We start from the raw sequence: 15,305 nt of genomic DNA, 5'->3' as shown, positions 1-15,305 counted from the left end.
CAGCCAGCTACGAATTTCGACTTAACCATAAGCCTTTCCAACAAACCGACAGCTTTTCCGCGCGAAATTACTTATGCTAAAAACAATATGGTACACGTTTTCTGTTGTAGTTGATGCGATGACGTGGGTTATTCTTGCTGGACTTAAAACGCGATATTGTTTATTTCAAATATCCTTCAACGTTAGTTGGCAGGTTGATGGAGAGCACATCCACTTTTACTTTCTTTTTTTTGTAAGGACGAGTGATGTGCGAATAATGTGCCCACATGCCTGATCGCAAAGGGCCCCGGCGATGGGAACCGATCCAACTTGCCTCACATGCAAATAAAACATAGCACAGGGTGTAAACACACACACAATAGGAGCTGCGAGCTGTAACGTTGTGATGTAAACAGCAACTATATGTTTGAAGAGAGGGAGAGAGACATTGGGAGAGAGAGAGACAGAGAGAGAAAGAGAGAGAGAGACAGAGAGAGGGACAGAGAGAGAGAGAGAAAGACAGAGACAGGGAGAGAGAGAGGGAGGGATAGAGAGGGGATCAGAGAGAGAGAGAGGGAGACAGAGAAAGAAAGAGAGAGGGATAGAGAGAGAGAGAGACTGAGAGACAGAGAGAGAGACAGACAGAGAGAGAGAGGGGGAGGGAGAGAGAGGGGTTCAGAGAGAGAGAGAGAGAGTCATAGGGAGATAGAAAGAGAAAGAGAGAGAGAGAGAGTCAGAGAAAGACAGAGAGAGAGGGTCAGAGAGAGAGAGACAGGGAGAGACAGAGACAGGGAGAGAGACACAGAGAGAGACAGAGAAAGAGAGACAGAGAGAGACACAGAGAGAGACAGAGAGAGAGAGACAGAGAAAGAAAGGGAGAGAAACAGAGAGAGAGAGACAGAGACACACATACATAGAGAGAGAGAGGAGAGAGAGATAGAGAGAGAGAGAGACAGACAGAGACACACATACAAAGAGAGAGAGAGGAGAGAGAGATAGAGAGAGAGAGAGACAGACAGAGACACACATACAAAGAGAGAGAGACAGAGACACATATACAAAGAGAGAGAGAGAGAGAGGAGAGAGACAGGAGAGAGAGACAGAAATACATATAAATAGAGGAACAGAGGCAGAGATATAGTTAGGGACAGACAGACAAGGAGCGATGTAGAGAAAGAGATAGAGACCTACAGAAAGATAAAGAGCGAGAAGCAGAGAGAGGCAGAGAACATATTTCACCTTATCATTTTGTGATTGTGTGTGTACTCGCGGGTAAATGAATTCATGTTTGTTGCTGCCTCTCTCTCCCTCGTAACCTCTGCCCATGTCATTCTCGACAAAATATATATCATATATATTTAAAGTCATTCTATTAAGTTTCGTTCGGATGAAGCGAGTTGAATTTCGATGCCCGAGGAATTATTTGACTCGCCTGTGTTTGACAGCCCCTGTGTTTTTAGTATTTAATAACACACTTGTTATTTTGAGAGGAAAACATGTCTGACTCTTTTTGTTTGCAGTAGCGATGCACTTGCAGTAAAACAGGTCAGTCTGGGATGGGGAGGGAAGGAGAGGGTGGGGGGGGGGATTTAATCTGTTGCTAGGGAGGGGAGAAATATTTATCTTTAATAAGGCACTGACTCACAATGTGTTACTGCAGACACACACACACACACACACGGCAGTGCGTTACACATGCGGCAGCGATTAAACCAGATTCCACTAGGTTTACAAAAGTGGGAGGGGGGGGGTTAGAGAGAGGAATTAAAAAGGCAAATTTTTTTTTACAGCTGATGTTGTTGTTGGCGGGGGGGTGGGGTCTGCTTATGTAGGAAACGATTAATAAATTCACATTTCAACAAAGCGACGCAAAATCAAATCCCCTTGGCGTTTTTTTTTGGGGGGGGGAGAGCGCGGGGAAGACATATTTCTTATTAAAAACGATTTATTCATAAGCAGAGGCCGTAAATAACTCTATGGACAGGGGGGACATGAAATGAAACGCAGTTTATTTTCAGACGCTAACGCAAGAAACAGACACACCAGCGTCCTGTCCGTCTTTGTAAAATTCGCCCCACTCATACAGAGGGGGTTTGCAAACCAATGCATAATTATTTGAAATTGATAATTCGCCCTCAGAGATGCTTTTATATATATACATATTTCAAAATAAGTCCTTTTTTTTTTGCAACTAATGGATACTTGGCGATATCATTTGGCCCCACAATACCCCGTTGCAATCGATGTTCTGTAGAAGGCCTTTTAAGGGGTGATTGTTAAATCTGGTTCTTTCTTTTGCAGTACATTTTGGTAGTTTTGTTGTCCAGAATTAAATTGTAATTATTGAAGAAAGTGTAGCTTGTAAGCGAGCTGAGCTGGGAGATTTTGAAAGGGGGGGGGGCAAGGAGAGAGGGTGAGGGGTCACCTTTTAACAGTGTGTAAAACAAATAGGTCAGTGTGTGTGTGTTATATATCTGCATAAATGTTCAGCATTCTCGTAAAACCGTTCCAACACGCTACTCTGTCTCAGTTGCTATTTCCCAAGTCGCGTCAAGCAATTTGAAGCTGGAATTTTCAGTAGCAAGTGTTTCCTTATCAATGTGAAATAATGTATGGTTTTGTTGGGATTGTTTCAATCTCTCTCTCGCTCACTCTCCCTCCCTCTCTCCTGTACCTTTTCATTCCCACACGCCCCCTCCTCTCCAATTTCCTGCCCTAGCTAAATCTGACGGTGACCCCTGTACTTTGCGTGTGTGTGTGTGTGTTGGCTTATAATAAAGCGAGTTATTTTTGTGTGAACTGCCCCCCCCCCACCCCCCGCCCTCCCACACACCCACACACACCCTCGCCTTCCTGACAGACACACATACACACAGATACTGCTTATTGGACAGAATTCAGTCAGGTGACATTGTCAATTTTTTTTTGTTGCCTTCTGGGTCTACCGAAATTTCTGCTTAAAACAATCTTGTCCTCTCAAACCATTCTCTCAAAGTGGAGTCTAGTAATTATAGATGTATTGTTAGTGAAAGCACGCCGATATATAAAGGGGTTGGGGGTGGGGGCGCCTGGGAGGCTGCCGGGGAGGGGGCAGCGAAGGAACCGTAACCCCACGCGGTAGCCTTGCAGCGGAATGAATTCGTATTTTGCCAATTCTTGCCACCTCGGCGGAGGTCAGGATTTGCTCCCCAGCCCGGCGAGCCTCGGCAGAACCGCTTTCGATCCTGTCCGCCACTTCTCCGCCTACGGGGCCACGGTGTCCCAGAACCGACTCTACCCGGCGCCCTACTACCCGTCGGCGCAAGACACCGTGGCTTTCGGCTCCGGCCGGGCGCCCTTCGAGTACGCCCCGAACGCCTTCTACCAGGAAAAAGATTTGGCGCCCAGCTGCCGGGGCGGGGTGTGTGAGAACCCTGCCGCCGTCGCCACACACGACCACAGCCGCCGAGGGTCGGAGGAGGACAAAAGCTCTTTCCCCATATACCCGTGGATGCAGCGAGTGAACTCCCACAGCGGTGAGTACAGCGCCGGGCGCTTTCTGGGGAGCAATGGGTTGTGTGTTTTCTAGCCGCTGTACATTCCACAAAATACATATAACCCCTGGGGTCCAGATAACTGGAGAGAGAGAGACACAGAATTGGGTCTAGATAACTAGAGCCAGAGACACACACACAATTGGGTCTAGATAACTAGAGCCAGAGACACACACACAATTGGGTCTAGATAACTAGAACTAGGGAGACGCATACAATTGGGTCGAGATAACTAGAGCCAGAGAGACACACACAATTGTGTGTGAGATATATACACAACAAATATACACACTGTGTGAGAAAGAGCGAGAAGGTATCCATATATATCTCCATATGAACACATACTCGGACACACACACACATACAACCACACACACAGACACATATATATGAGCAGGCATAAGCATCAAAATTAGACATAGACATACAGGCGTTAGTATCTACATTGTGTGGGCGAAAGAGAGGTAACTGCACATAAATATCTACATTATATTAGAGAGAGAATGAGACACAATAATTTACATTGTGTGTGAGATATGTATATATATATATATATATGAGAGAGAGAGGAAAAGGTATAGTTGTGAGAGAGATGCAAAATATGTACATTACGTGACAGAGCGAGAAAATATCTAAATATATCTCCATACACAGAGAGACAAAAGACATACACAAACACACACACACACACATATATATATGAGAGAGAGAAACAGGCACAGATATCAACACTAAATTAGAGGTAGATAAATAATAATCTATTTTATGTGAGAGATAGATAAATTGTAATCAACATTGCATGTGAGATAGATAGATACATTGTAATCTACATTGCATGTGAGATAGATAGATACATTGTAATCTGTATTGTATGTGAGATAGATAGATACATTATAATCTACATTGTGTGTGAGAGATAGATACATTGTAATCTACATTGTATATGAGATAGATATAATCTACATTGTATATGAGATAGATAGATACATTGTAATCTGCATTGTATGTGAGATAGATAGATACATTGTAATCTGCATTGTATGTGAGATAGATACATTGTAATCTACATTGTATGTGAGAGATAGATACATTGTAATTACATTGTATGTGAGATAGGTAGATACATTGTAATCTGCATTCTATGTGAGATAGATACAATGTAATCTGCATTGTATGTGAGAGATAGATACATTGTAATCTACATTGTATGTGAGAGATAGATACATTGTAATCTTCATTGTATGTGAGATAGATAGATACATTGTAATCTGCATTGTATGTGAGATAGATAGATACATTATAATCTACATTGTATGAGAGATAGATACATTGTAATCTGCATTGTATGTGAGATAGATAGATACATTGTAATCTACATTGTATGAGAGATAGATACATTGTAATCTGCATTGAATCAGAGATAGACAGATACATTGTAATCTACATTGTATAAGAGATAGATACATTGTAATCTACATTGAATCAGAGATAGATACATACATTGTAATCTACATTGTATGAGAGATAGATACATTGTAATCTGCATTGAATCAGAGATAGACAGATACATTGTAATCTACATTGTATGTGAGATAGACAGATACATTGTAATCTACATTGTATGTGAGATAGATACATTGTAATCTACATTGTATGTGAGATAGATACATTGCAATCGACATTGTATGTGAGATAGATACATTGTAATCTACATTGTATCTGAGATAGACAGATACCTTATAATTTACATTGTGTCAGAGATAGATAGCTACATTAAAATCTACATTGTATCAGAGATAGATAGATACATTGTAATCTACATTGTATGAGGGTGAAAAGGACACATTTGTATGCGATATATATATATATAAATATGTACATTGTGTGAGAGCCAGAAAATATACATAAATATTTACATATATAAAGTAAGGCAGATGCAAACATTTATGTATAGAGATGGAAAAATAGACATAAATATCTATATTATATGTGAGAGAAAGACATAGTTAGCTCTATTGTGTGTGAGAGATGTACATATTTACCTATATTCGATGAAAGAAAAAGACACAGATGTGAGTGAGAGATACACATATATATTACGTGAGATAGAGTGAGAAATGATTCATACATATCTACATATAGAAAGGCAGACACACACACAATTATATATACAGAGAGGGAGAAAAACATAGTCACATGTCTACATTATATGAGAGAGACTTAAGTATGTACAAACAAACACACACAGATATATTAGAGATTTATACATGTGATTACAGTCCTTCTCACAAGTGCTATTGACGCAATAAAATGCAGTTTAGTCGTGCTTTACAAGCTCAGACACCATCCCATCCCAGGCCCACAGCTGCTTTGAGCTGTGCGAGGTTGAAATGCACGTGACACCTCTGGGTTTTTTGGGGGATTTCTCTCTTTTAAAGGGAGAAGAGGCGGCCAGTAAATCTTCCCTTAAAAATTCGTTCGTCTGAGTAACACACTGCAGCGAGTGTGACATTACTTGAATCGAAATTAATTCAGAACACAAGATTGACTATTGCAGCTTCTGGTTAATGAACACATTGACATTTATTTAGGGGGGGGTTATTTTTGGAAGTGGTGGTTTGATATATATATATATATTAACTATTTTCACCTCCATCTTCTCTCCCTTTTTTCTCCCCTTCTCTTCCCCGCACCCCGCTCCCCCTCCCTCTCCCCATCTCCCTCCCTTTCCCTCTCCCTCCCTTTCCCTCACCCCTCCATCTCTCTCTCTCACTCCCTCTCCCCCCCTCCCTCTCCCCCCTCCCTCTCCCTCTCCCTCTCCCTCTCTCCCCCTCTCTCTCCCTTTCCCTCTCCCCCTCCCTCTTCCTCTCTCCCTCCCTCTCTCTCTCTCCCTCTCTCTCCCCCTCTCCCCCCTCCCTCTCCCTCCCTCTCCCACTCTCTCCCCCTCTCTCTCTCTCCCCCATCTCTCCCCCTCTCCGCCCCGGGGCGAATTTACACAGGAGTTGGGTACGGGCCGGACCGGAGGAGGGGACGACAGATATACTCTCGCTACCAGACGCTGGAGCTGGAGAAAGAGTTCCACTTCAATCGCTACCTGACCCGGCGCAGGCGGATCGAGATCGCCAATGCGCTTTGCCTGACGGAACGCCAGATTAAAATCTGGTTTCAAAACAGGAGGATGAAATGGAAAAAGGAGAGTAACCCACCTCTGCCCGTCGCCTCCGTTGCCTCCCAGGAGGGGCAGGAGGAGAGCGAGAAAGCATGAACAAGGCCGAGCGATAGATTCGACACAACTCCCAATTTAAAGGGAAACAAATCCATTCCCCCCCACCCCCCACCTTTTTATCTAAATCCCTCGCATCTACCCCACTCCCCCTCCCCAGCCACATTTCAAAAAATAAATAAAACGAAAACATGGGGTTAATTCACCCCCTGTGACCTGTGTAGTAATTTAAATTAGATCACCTTCCGGATCTATCTGAACTTTGCTGCTATGAGAGAGAGAGAGAGAGAGCGCGAGGAATTGACAAGGGCGAGCGAAAGAGACATTTAATTTATGCTTGGCTGTATAGAAGCTAAACAGCGAGAGTGAGAGAGAGAGAGTTCAACAAGAATTTCAGAAATATGTAATGTTAATCGTCATTTATGTACCGTGTGTGTGTGTGTGTGTGTGTCCCGCATTGTCTCGTTGCCGAAATTTAAGCCTGATGTTCTTATTTAAAAATTAAAACAGAACATATTTTGCAACAAACAAAAAGGTTTGACCCCGCCGGCCTTCTTTGACTAGAAATTTGGTTTGCAAGAAGAAAAAGTTTGTGTGAACTTCTTAACGGGGTTGGGAGTTCTCAATTTTATTTTGCTAACCGATAATTCTAAACCAAACTTATACCGTATTTTTTAACGTGAGTTATTGTGTGAGAATCGCGGTGCTGGGGTAAGGAGGGAAGGATTGGGAAGGGTAAGAGGGGGAGAATTTTACCGCGGCGCGTGTAAATGTAAGTTTTAAACATCACAAAGCAGTTCGAGGAGCACAAATCAACATTTAGAAACGGCGATAAATCTGTTCCAAACTCGCAACGAAGAGAGAGAGAGAGAGCGAGGTACAGAAATTAGTCTACCTAACTCCACACACACACAATTCTAAAATTGGTGACATTGAAATCAGATTCAGTAACGGAAACAAAATCAATTCAAACTGAAGTTAAGTTCGGTGTATATATATTTATGTAAAAGATATATAATTATATATTGGAGATTTAACCTCGCCAGAAGTATTTTTTTGAATTCAAATTAAAGCCAGCCTATTTATTTTAGAATCGTTCGTTCGTTAGTCTAATCGATAAGCGATGATTGTTTAAATTCTAAACAAAATTATAATTTTAAACCGCTCCAATCGTCACACACCATCACCAACAAAAACCACATCAAACGCCGTCAGCTCCTCTGAAATATTATTAAAGGAATGAATGACTGAACGCAAATGTTAGTTTCTTCAAAGCCGAAATTTGAAAATCAAAATCGTACCGAACACACACACACACACACACACAGAGGAAATACGCGTTTTGCATGTTTAAATCAAACACACACGCAAATCATTGGGGCCCAGATCTCTTAGCCAGCAAGAGTCGGGTAAAGAGCTAAAGGTTGGCTTTAAAATGTTTATTAATAGTGAATTGGGGGATATCTCTGCTGCACGATCCGGGAATGTATATATGTATATAAATATATATATATATTATGTGTGTGCATGAATCCGAAAACAGTACATCTGCTGTAACGTTTAATATTCACACGTTTAAATCGCTCTAGGGCAAAGCAAGGTGTTATTATATAATATTCAGCAACAGGTTATACCAACACGCGAAACTTACTGCGTCGCGTAAAATATAATTTGAGGAAATGGAGGTTTTTTTCTCCCGCCCTATACCCACACCAGTACATATAATTGCACAACAGCAGGCTTATCAAGATGTTATAGGACACACACAACACACACACACATACACAGACACACTCACACACACACACACCAACACACACAGACACACACACACCAACACATACACTCACACACACACACCGACACACACACACACACACACCAACACACTCACACATACACAGACACACTCACACACACAGACCAACACACACAGACGCACATACACACTCACACACACACACCGACACACACACACACTCACACACCGACACACACAGACACACTCACACACACGCCAACACACGCACTCACACATACACAGACACACACAACACACACACACACACCAACACACACACATGCACAGTCACAAACAACACACAGACACACACACCAACACACACAGACACACACACTTACACACATTCACACAGACACACACACACACACACACAACACAAACAACACACAGTCACACTCACTCATACTCACACATACAACTACACACAGACAGACACACAACACACACACAAACACACACACACACACACACAGATAGATAGGGACACACACACAAATAGACACATATATATATCTCACACACACTCACACACAGACACACACACACACACAGACACGCACAGGCACACACAGTCATTCATACTCACACACTCGCTGACTCTCACACACACCCACACACAGACACAGACACACACACAGACACAACACACACATAGACAGACACACATACAGACACACATATATATATATGATAAATAGGGACAGGAACACACACGAACACACACACACACAGATATAGGGACACACACACATAGACATATATATATATATATCACACACTCACACACACACACACACTCATTCATACTCACACACTCACTCACACACACACACACCCATACACAGACACACACACACACACACAACACACACATAGACTGACACACATACAGGCACACATATATATATATTATATATAAATAGGGACAAGAACACACAGGAACATACACTCACAGATAGATAGATAGAGACACACACACAAATAGATATATATATATATATATATATATATAGATGTGTATATATATGTATATATATATCTCACTCACACACACACACACAGATACAGACACGTAAAAAACACACACACAGGTATATAAAGTATACACGAACATAAGACCATAAGAAATAGGAGCAAGAGCAGGTCATTTGGCCCCTCGAGCCTGCTCCGCCATTTAATACGATCATGGCTGATCCGATCATGGACTCAGCTCCACTTCCCCGCCCGCTCCCCATAACCCTTCACTCCCTTATCGCTCAAAAATCTGTCTATCTCCGCCTTAAATATATTCAATGACCCAGCCTCCACAGCTCTCTGGGGCAGAGAATTCCACAGATTTACAACCCTCTGAGAGAAGAAATTCCTCCTCATCTCAGTTTTAAATGGGCGGCCCCTTATTCTAAGACCATGCCCCCTAGTTCTAGTCTCCCCCATCAGTGGGAACATCCTCTCTGCATCCACCTTGTCGAGCCCCCTCATAATCTGATACGTTTCAATAAGATCACCTCTCTTTCTTCCAAACACACACAAGACACAGATATATAAACACATACATATACACAGATATATAAACACACACATACACACAGCTATATAAACACACACATAAACACACACAGCAATATATAGGCAGACGCAGATAGGTACATGGCGACACACACACACACACACACACAGATATATTAACACATACACACACATAGATATATTAACACACTTACACACACACAGATATATTAACACACACACACATAGATATATTAACACATACACACACACAGATATATTAACACACACACACACAGATACATAGGGACACTCACACAGATACGTAGGGACACACACACAGATAGACATACACATACACATATATAAACACACACAGATATATTAACACACACAGATATATTAAGACACACACACACATACAGAGACACACACACAGATACATAGGGACACACACACAGATAGACAAACACACACACAGAGATACATAAAAACACACACAGACAGATATATAAACACACACACACACAGATATATAAACACACAACACACACACAGATATATTAACACACACACACACACACAGATAGAGACACACACCGATATATAGGGACACATACACAGATAGATATTTAAACACACACATAACCGCGGACAGATATTCTGCGATATCATGATCCGCAAAGGACAACAAGATAAAGATTTAGTCAGGAGCTGAGTGGGGCAGGAATCAGTTCCCTGCCCGAGACGGTGTCTGGAATCCATTCAGAAGAGAGGCCGAACAAGCAGCAGGTTCGCTCCGGCACAATCAGGGTTTGGTGTGTGTGTGTGTGTGTGTGGGGGGGGGGGGCGGGGGGGGTGGAGGGTGAAGTGCCCTTGCCCAGCACCAGGTGTCGCTACAGTTCCACGTCTCCCCACGCATTGTATCTGGTTGGTTACATTGGCCCCGTGTGCAGAAGAAGCACGTTTTACAGAGCGACTCGTCAGTTACACACTCCCTTCCTCCAGGGAAGGAGAGTGAGTGAGTGAGTGAGTCAGAGGGAGGGCCGGAGAGAGAGAGAGTGTGTGTGTAAGGGGAGGGGGGCAGAGAGAGAGAGAGTGTGTGAGGGGAGGGAGGGAGGGAAAGAGAGAGAGAGAGAGTGAGGGGAAGGGGAGAGAGAGTGTGTGAGGGAAGGGAGGGAGGGAGGGAGAGAGAGAGAGTGAGGGGAAGGGGAGAGAGAGAGTTTTAGGGTAGGGGGAGAGAGAGTGTGAGGGGAAGGGGAGAGAGAGAGTTTTAGGGGAGGGGGAGAGAGAGTGTGAGGGGAGGGGGAGAGTGTGTGAGGGGAGAGACAGTGTGTGAGGGGAGAGAGAGAGAGTGAGGGGAGGGGGAGAGAGAGAGTGTGTGTGTAAGGAGAGGGGGGCAGAGAGAGAGAGAGAGTGTAAGGGGAGGGAGGGAGAGAGAGTGTGAGGGGCGGGAGAGAGAGAGTGAGGGGAAGGGGAGAGAAAGAGTGTGAGGGGAGGGAGAGAGAGAAAGAGAGTGAGGGGAAGGGGAGAGAAAGTGTGTGAGGGAAGGGAGGGAGAGAGAGAGTGAGGGGAAGGGGAGGGAGAGAGTTTGAGGGGAGGGGGAGAGAGAGTGTGAGGGGAGGGGGAGAGTGTGTGAGGGGAGAGAGATTGTGTGAGGGAGAGAGAGAGAGAGTGAGGGGAGGGGGAGAGAGAGAGTTTGAGTGGAGGGGGAGAGAGAGAGTTTGAGGGGAGGGGGAGAGAGAGAGTTTGAGGGGAGGGGGAGAGAGAGTGTGAGGGGGGGGAGAGTATGTGAGGGGAGGGGGAGGGAGAGTATGTGAGGGGAGGGGGAGGGAGAGTGTGTGTGAGGGAGGAGGAGAGAGAGAGAGAGAGCACGTGAGGGGAGAGAGAGAGAGACAGTGTGAGGAGAGAGTGTGAGGGAGAGAGAATGTGTGAGGGAGGGAGAGAGAGTGTGTGAGGGAGGGAGAGAGAGTGTGTGAGGGGAGGGAGAGAGAGTGAGGGAAGGGGGAGAGTGTGTGTGAGGGGGGGGGAGAGTGAAAGAGAGTGTGAGGGGAGTGGAGAGAGACAGTGTGAGGTGAGCGAGAGGGAGAGTGTTTGAGGGAAAAGAGAGAGAAAGTGTGAGGGAAAAGAGCGCGAGAGAGAGAGTGTGTGAGGGAAGAGAGAGAGAGTGAGAAAGAGAGAGAGAAAGGAAGGGAAGGGGGAGCGAGAGTGTGAGGGGAGAGAGAGAGTGCGAGGGGAGAGTGTGTGTGAGGCGAGGGGAATAGACAGAGGACGATATCCTGTCTTGTTGACTTCTATCAGAGACCCATGATGCTATTAAAACTCATTTTAGACTCCTTAACGAATTAAAATTTACACCGGATATACAGCACGGACGCATGACACTCAGCCCAAGCAGTCTGTGCTGGCGTGTATGTTCCACTCAAATTTCCTCCCGTCTTTCCTCATCGAAATTTATCAGCATAACCCTCTATCCCTTCTCTCTCATATGAGCGTTTTTAATCTAGCCCTCCCCCTTTTAAATTCCATCTATTCGTTATTCGCATCAGCCACTCCTTCCACAATCTCCACCGCGCCTCTCGACCTCTTCAACGAACTAGAAAAAACCATTTTTTCAGGTCGAGAGGGGAAGGCGGGCAAATGATAGTGCTCACTCGCCGCTTCCTGTTAAATCCACCACTGCCCCGGTCTGAACCCATCCCACCTGAGTAACGGCGTGTGAGAGAACTTGGCTTCTTCCGAAGACCCATCAGTTCATAACGGGCTTCTGACACAAGTTATGAAATGCAACCTCATAAATCGTCCAGTCGCAACAAAAAAAGACCTCAATATCTCATAAAGCTGTCTGGCAGGAATGTTAATGGATATGTTGAGATATTTATGGCACTATAATTGGGGCGCTGTACAGTACAGTAAGCGTGGCGATAATCACAGCATCAGAGAATGGTGACATAGAAACATAGAAAATAGGTGCAGGAGGAGGCCATTCGGCCCTTCGAGCCTGCACCACCATTCAATATGATCATGGCTGATCATTCCCTCAGTACCCCATTCCTGCTTTCTCTCCATACCCCCTGATCCCTTTAGCCGTAAGGGCCACATCTAACTCCCTTTTGAATATATCCAATGAACTGGCTCCCAACAACTTTCTGTGGTAGAGAATTCCACAGGTTCACCACTCTCTGGGTGAAGAAGTTTCTCCTCATCTGGGTCCTAAATGGCTTACCCCTTATCCTTAGACTGTGAGCCCTGGTTCTGGACTTCCCCCACATCGGGAACATTCTTCCTGCATCTAACCTGTCCAGTCCCGTCAGAATTTTAAATGTTTCTATGAGATCTCCTCTCATTCTTCTAAACTCCAGTGAATATAAGCCCAGTCGATCCAGTCTTTCTTCAAATGTCAGTCCTGCCATCCTGGGAATCTGTCTGGTGAACCTTCGCTGCATTCCCTCGATAGCAAGAATGTCCTTCCTCAGATTAGGAGACCAAAACTGTACACAATACTCCAGGTGTGTCCTCACCAAGGCGCTGTACATCACAGAAGGAGGCCCGTCGAGCCCGTGCTGGCTCTCTGCAGGAGCACCTCAGCCAGTCCCACTCCCCACCCTTTCCCCGGAGCCCTGCGATATTTTACCTTCAGGTACTGATCCAACTCCCTTTTGAAAGCCTCGATTGAGTCTGCCTCCATCACCCTCTCAGGCAGCGCATTCCAGATCCTAACCACTCGCTGCGTAAAAACGTTTTCCAACCTGTCTCTTTTTGCCAATCACCTTAAATCTGTGTGTCCTCTGGTTTCCCGACCCTTCCCCCCCGCCCCCCCGAATGGGAACAGTTTCTCTCTCGGTCTACTCTGTCCAGATCCCTCGTGATTGTGAACACCTCGATCAAATCTCCTCTCGACCTTCTCTGCTCCAAGGAGAACAAACCCGGCTTCTCCGGTCTCCCCACGTTACTGAGGTCTCTCATCCCCCCGGAACCATTCTGGTCAATCTCCCTCGGCACCCTCTCTGAGGCCCTTCACACCCTTCCTAAAGTGCGGTGCCCGGAATTGGACACAATACTCCGGATGAGGCTGAACGTGTGTTTTATACAAGTCCATCATAACGTCCTTGTGGTTGTGCTCTGTGTCTCTATTTATGAAGCACAGAATCCCCGTAAGCTTTTTAAACCTGAAGTCTATCGCTGTCCTGCTCATTGTTCACTATACTTCCAGGTTTTGTGTCATCTGCAAAGTTTGAAATTGTGCCCTGTACACCCACATCCAAGTCATGATTTATCGTAATGTTATTTATTTTGTAAAAAACTAAAACCACCTTTTTCCACCTCGGTAACATCGCCCATCTCCGCCCCCTGCCTCAGCTCATCTGCTGCTGAAGCCCTCATCCGTGCCTCTGTTACCTCCAGACTTGACTATTCCAACGCAATCCTGGCCGGCCTCCCACATTCTACCCGACGTAAACTAGAGGTGATCAAAAACTCGGCTGTCCCCATGTCCTAACTCGCACCGAGTCCTGCTCACCCATCACCCCCTGTGCTCACTGACCCCCGTGTCCTAACTCGCACCGAGTTCCACTCACCCATCACCCCCTGTGCTCGCTGACCCCGTGTCCTAACTCGCACCGAGTCCCACTCACCCATCACCCACTGTGCTCACTGACCCCGTGTCCTAACTCGCACCGAGTCCCGCTCACCCATCACCCCCTGTGCTCACTGACCCCGTGTCCTAACTCGCACCCAGTCCCACTCACCCATCACCCCCTGTGCTCGCTGACCCCGTGTCCTAACTCGCACCCAGTCCCGCTCACCCATCACCCCCTGTGCTCGCTGCCCCCGTGTCCTAACTCGCACCGAGTCCCGCTCACCCATCACCCCCTGTGCTCGCTGACCTACATTGGCTCCCGGATAAGCAACGCCGTGATCTCAAAATTCTCATCCTTGTTTACAAATCCCTCCATGGCCCCCTTACCCATCCCTATCTCTGTAATCTCCTCCAGCCCCTACACCCCTCCCTATCTGTGTACCCTCCTCCAGCCCTACACCCCTCCCTATCTCTGTAACCTCCACCAGCCCTACACCCCTCCCTATCTCTGTAACCTCCTCCAGCCCTCTACACCCCTCCATATCTCTGTAACCCCCTCCATGGCCCCCTCCCCCCTCCCTATCTCTGTAACCTTCTCCAGCCCCTACACCCCTCCCTATCTCTGTAGCCCCCTCCAGCCCCTACACCCCTCCCTATCTCTGTAACCTCCTCCAGCCCCTA

At 45.6% G+C, this 15,305-nt stretch overlaps 1 protein-coding gene across 2 annotated transcripts; it reads left to right on the top strand.

Annotated features, from left to right (window-relative positions):
- Nucleotides 1-3,112: 3,112 nt before the first annotated feature.
- Nucleotides 3,113-6,839, top strand: LOC139241119 (homeobox protein Hox-C6a-like). 2 transcript variants are annotated; one of them, XM_070869814.1, is made up of 2 exons: nt 3,113-3,491; nt 6,512-6,839. In XM_070869814.1, exons 1-2 carry the CDS (start codon nt 3,113-3,115, stop codon nt 6,775-6,777), a joined length of 645 nt encoding a protein of 214 aa, XP_070725915.1. In that variant the 3' UTR covers nt 6,778-6,839. The 2 variants fall into 2 exon arrangements, with proteins under 2 accessions (XP_070725915.1, XP_070725914.1); XM_070869813.1 differs by having other exon boundaries at nt 3,113-3,494.
- Nucleotides 6,840-15,305: the final 8,466 nt, after the last annotated feature.

Source organism: Pristiophorus japonicus, chromosome Y, assembly GCF_044704955.1.
Source record: "Pristiophorus japonicus isolate sPriJap1 chromosome Y, sPriJap1.hap1, whole genome shotgun sequence".
Lineage (NCBI taxonomy): Eukaryota > Metazoa > Chordata > Chondrichthyes > Pristiophoridae > Pristiophorus > Pristiophorus japonicus.
Note: the sequence above shows the minus strand (reverse complement) of the source record. Positions and strands in the feature narration are given on the sequence as shown.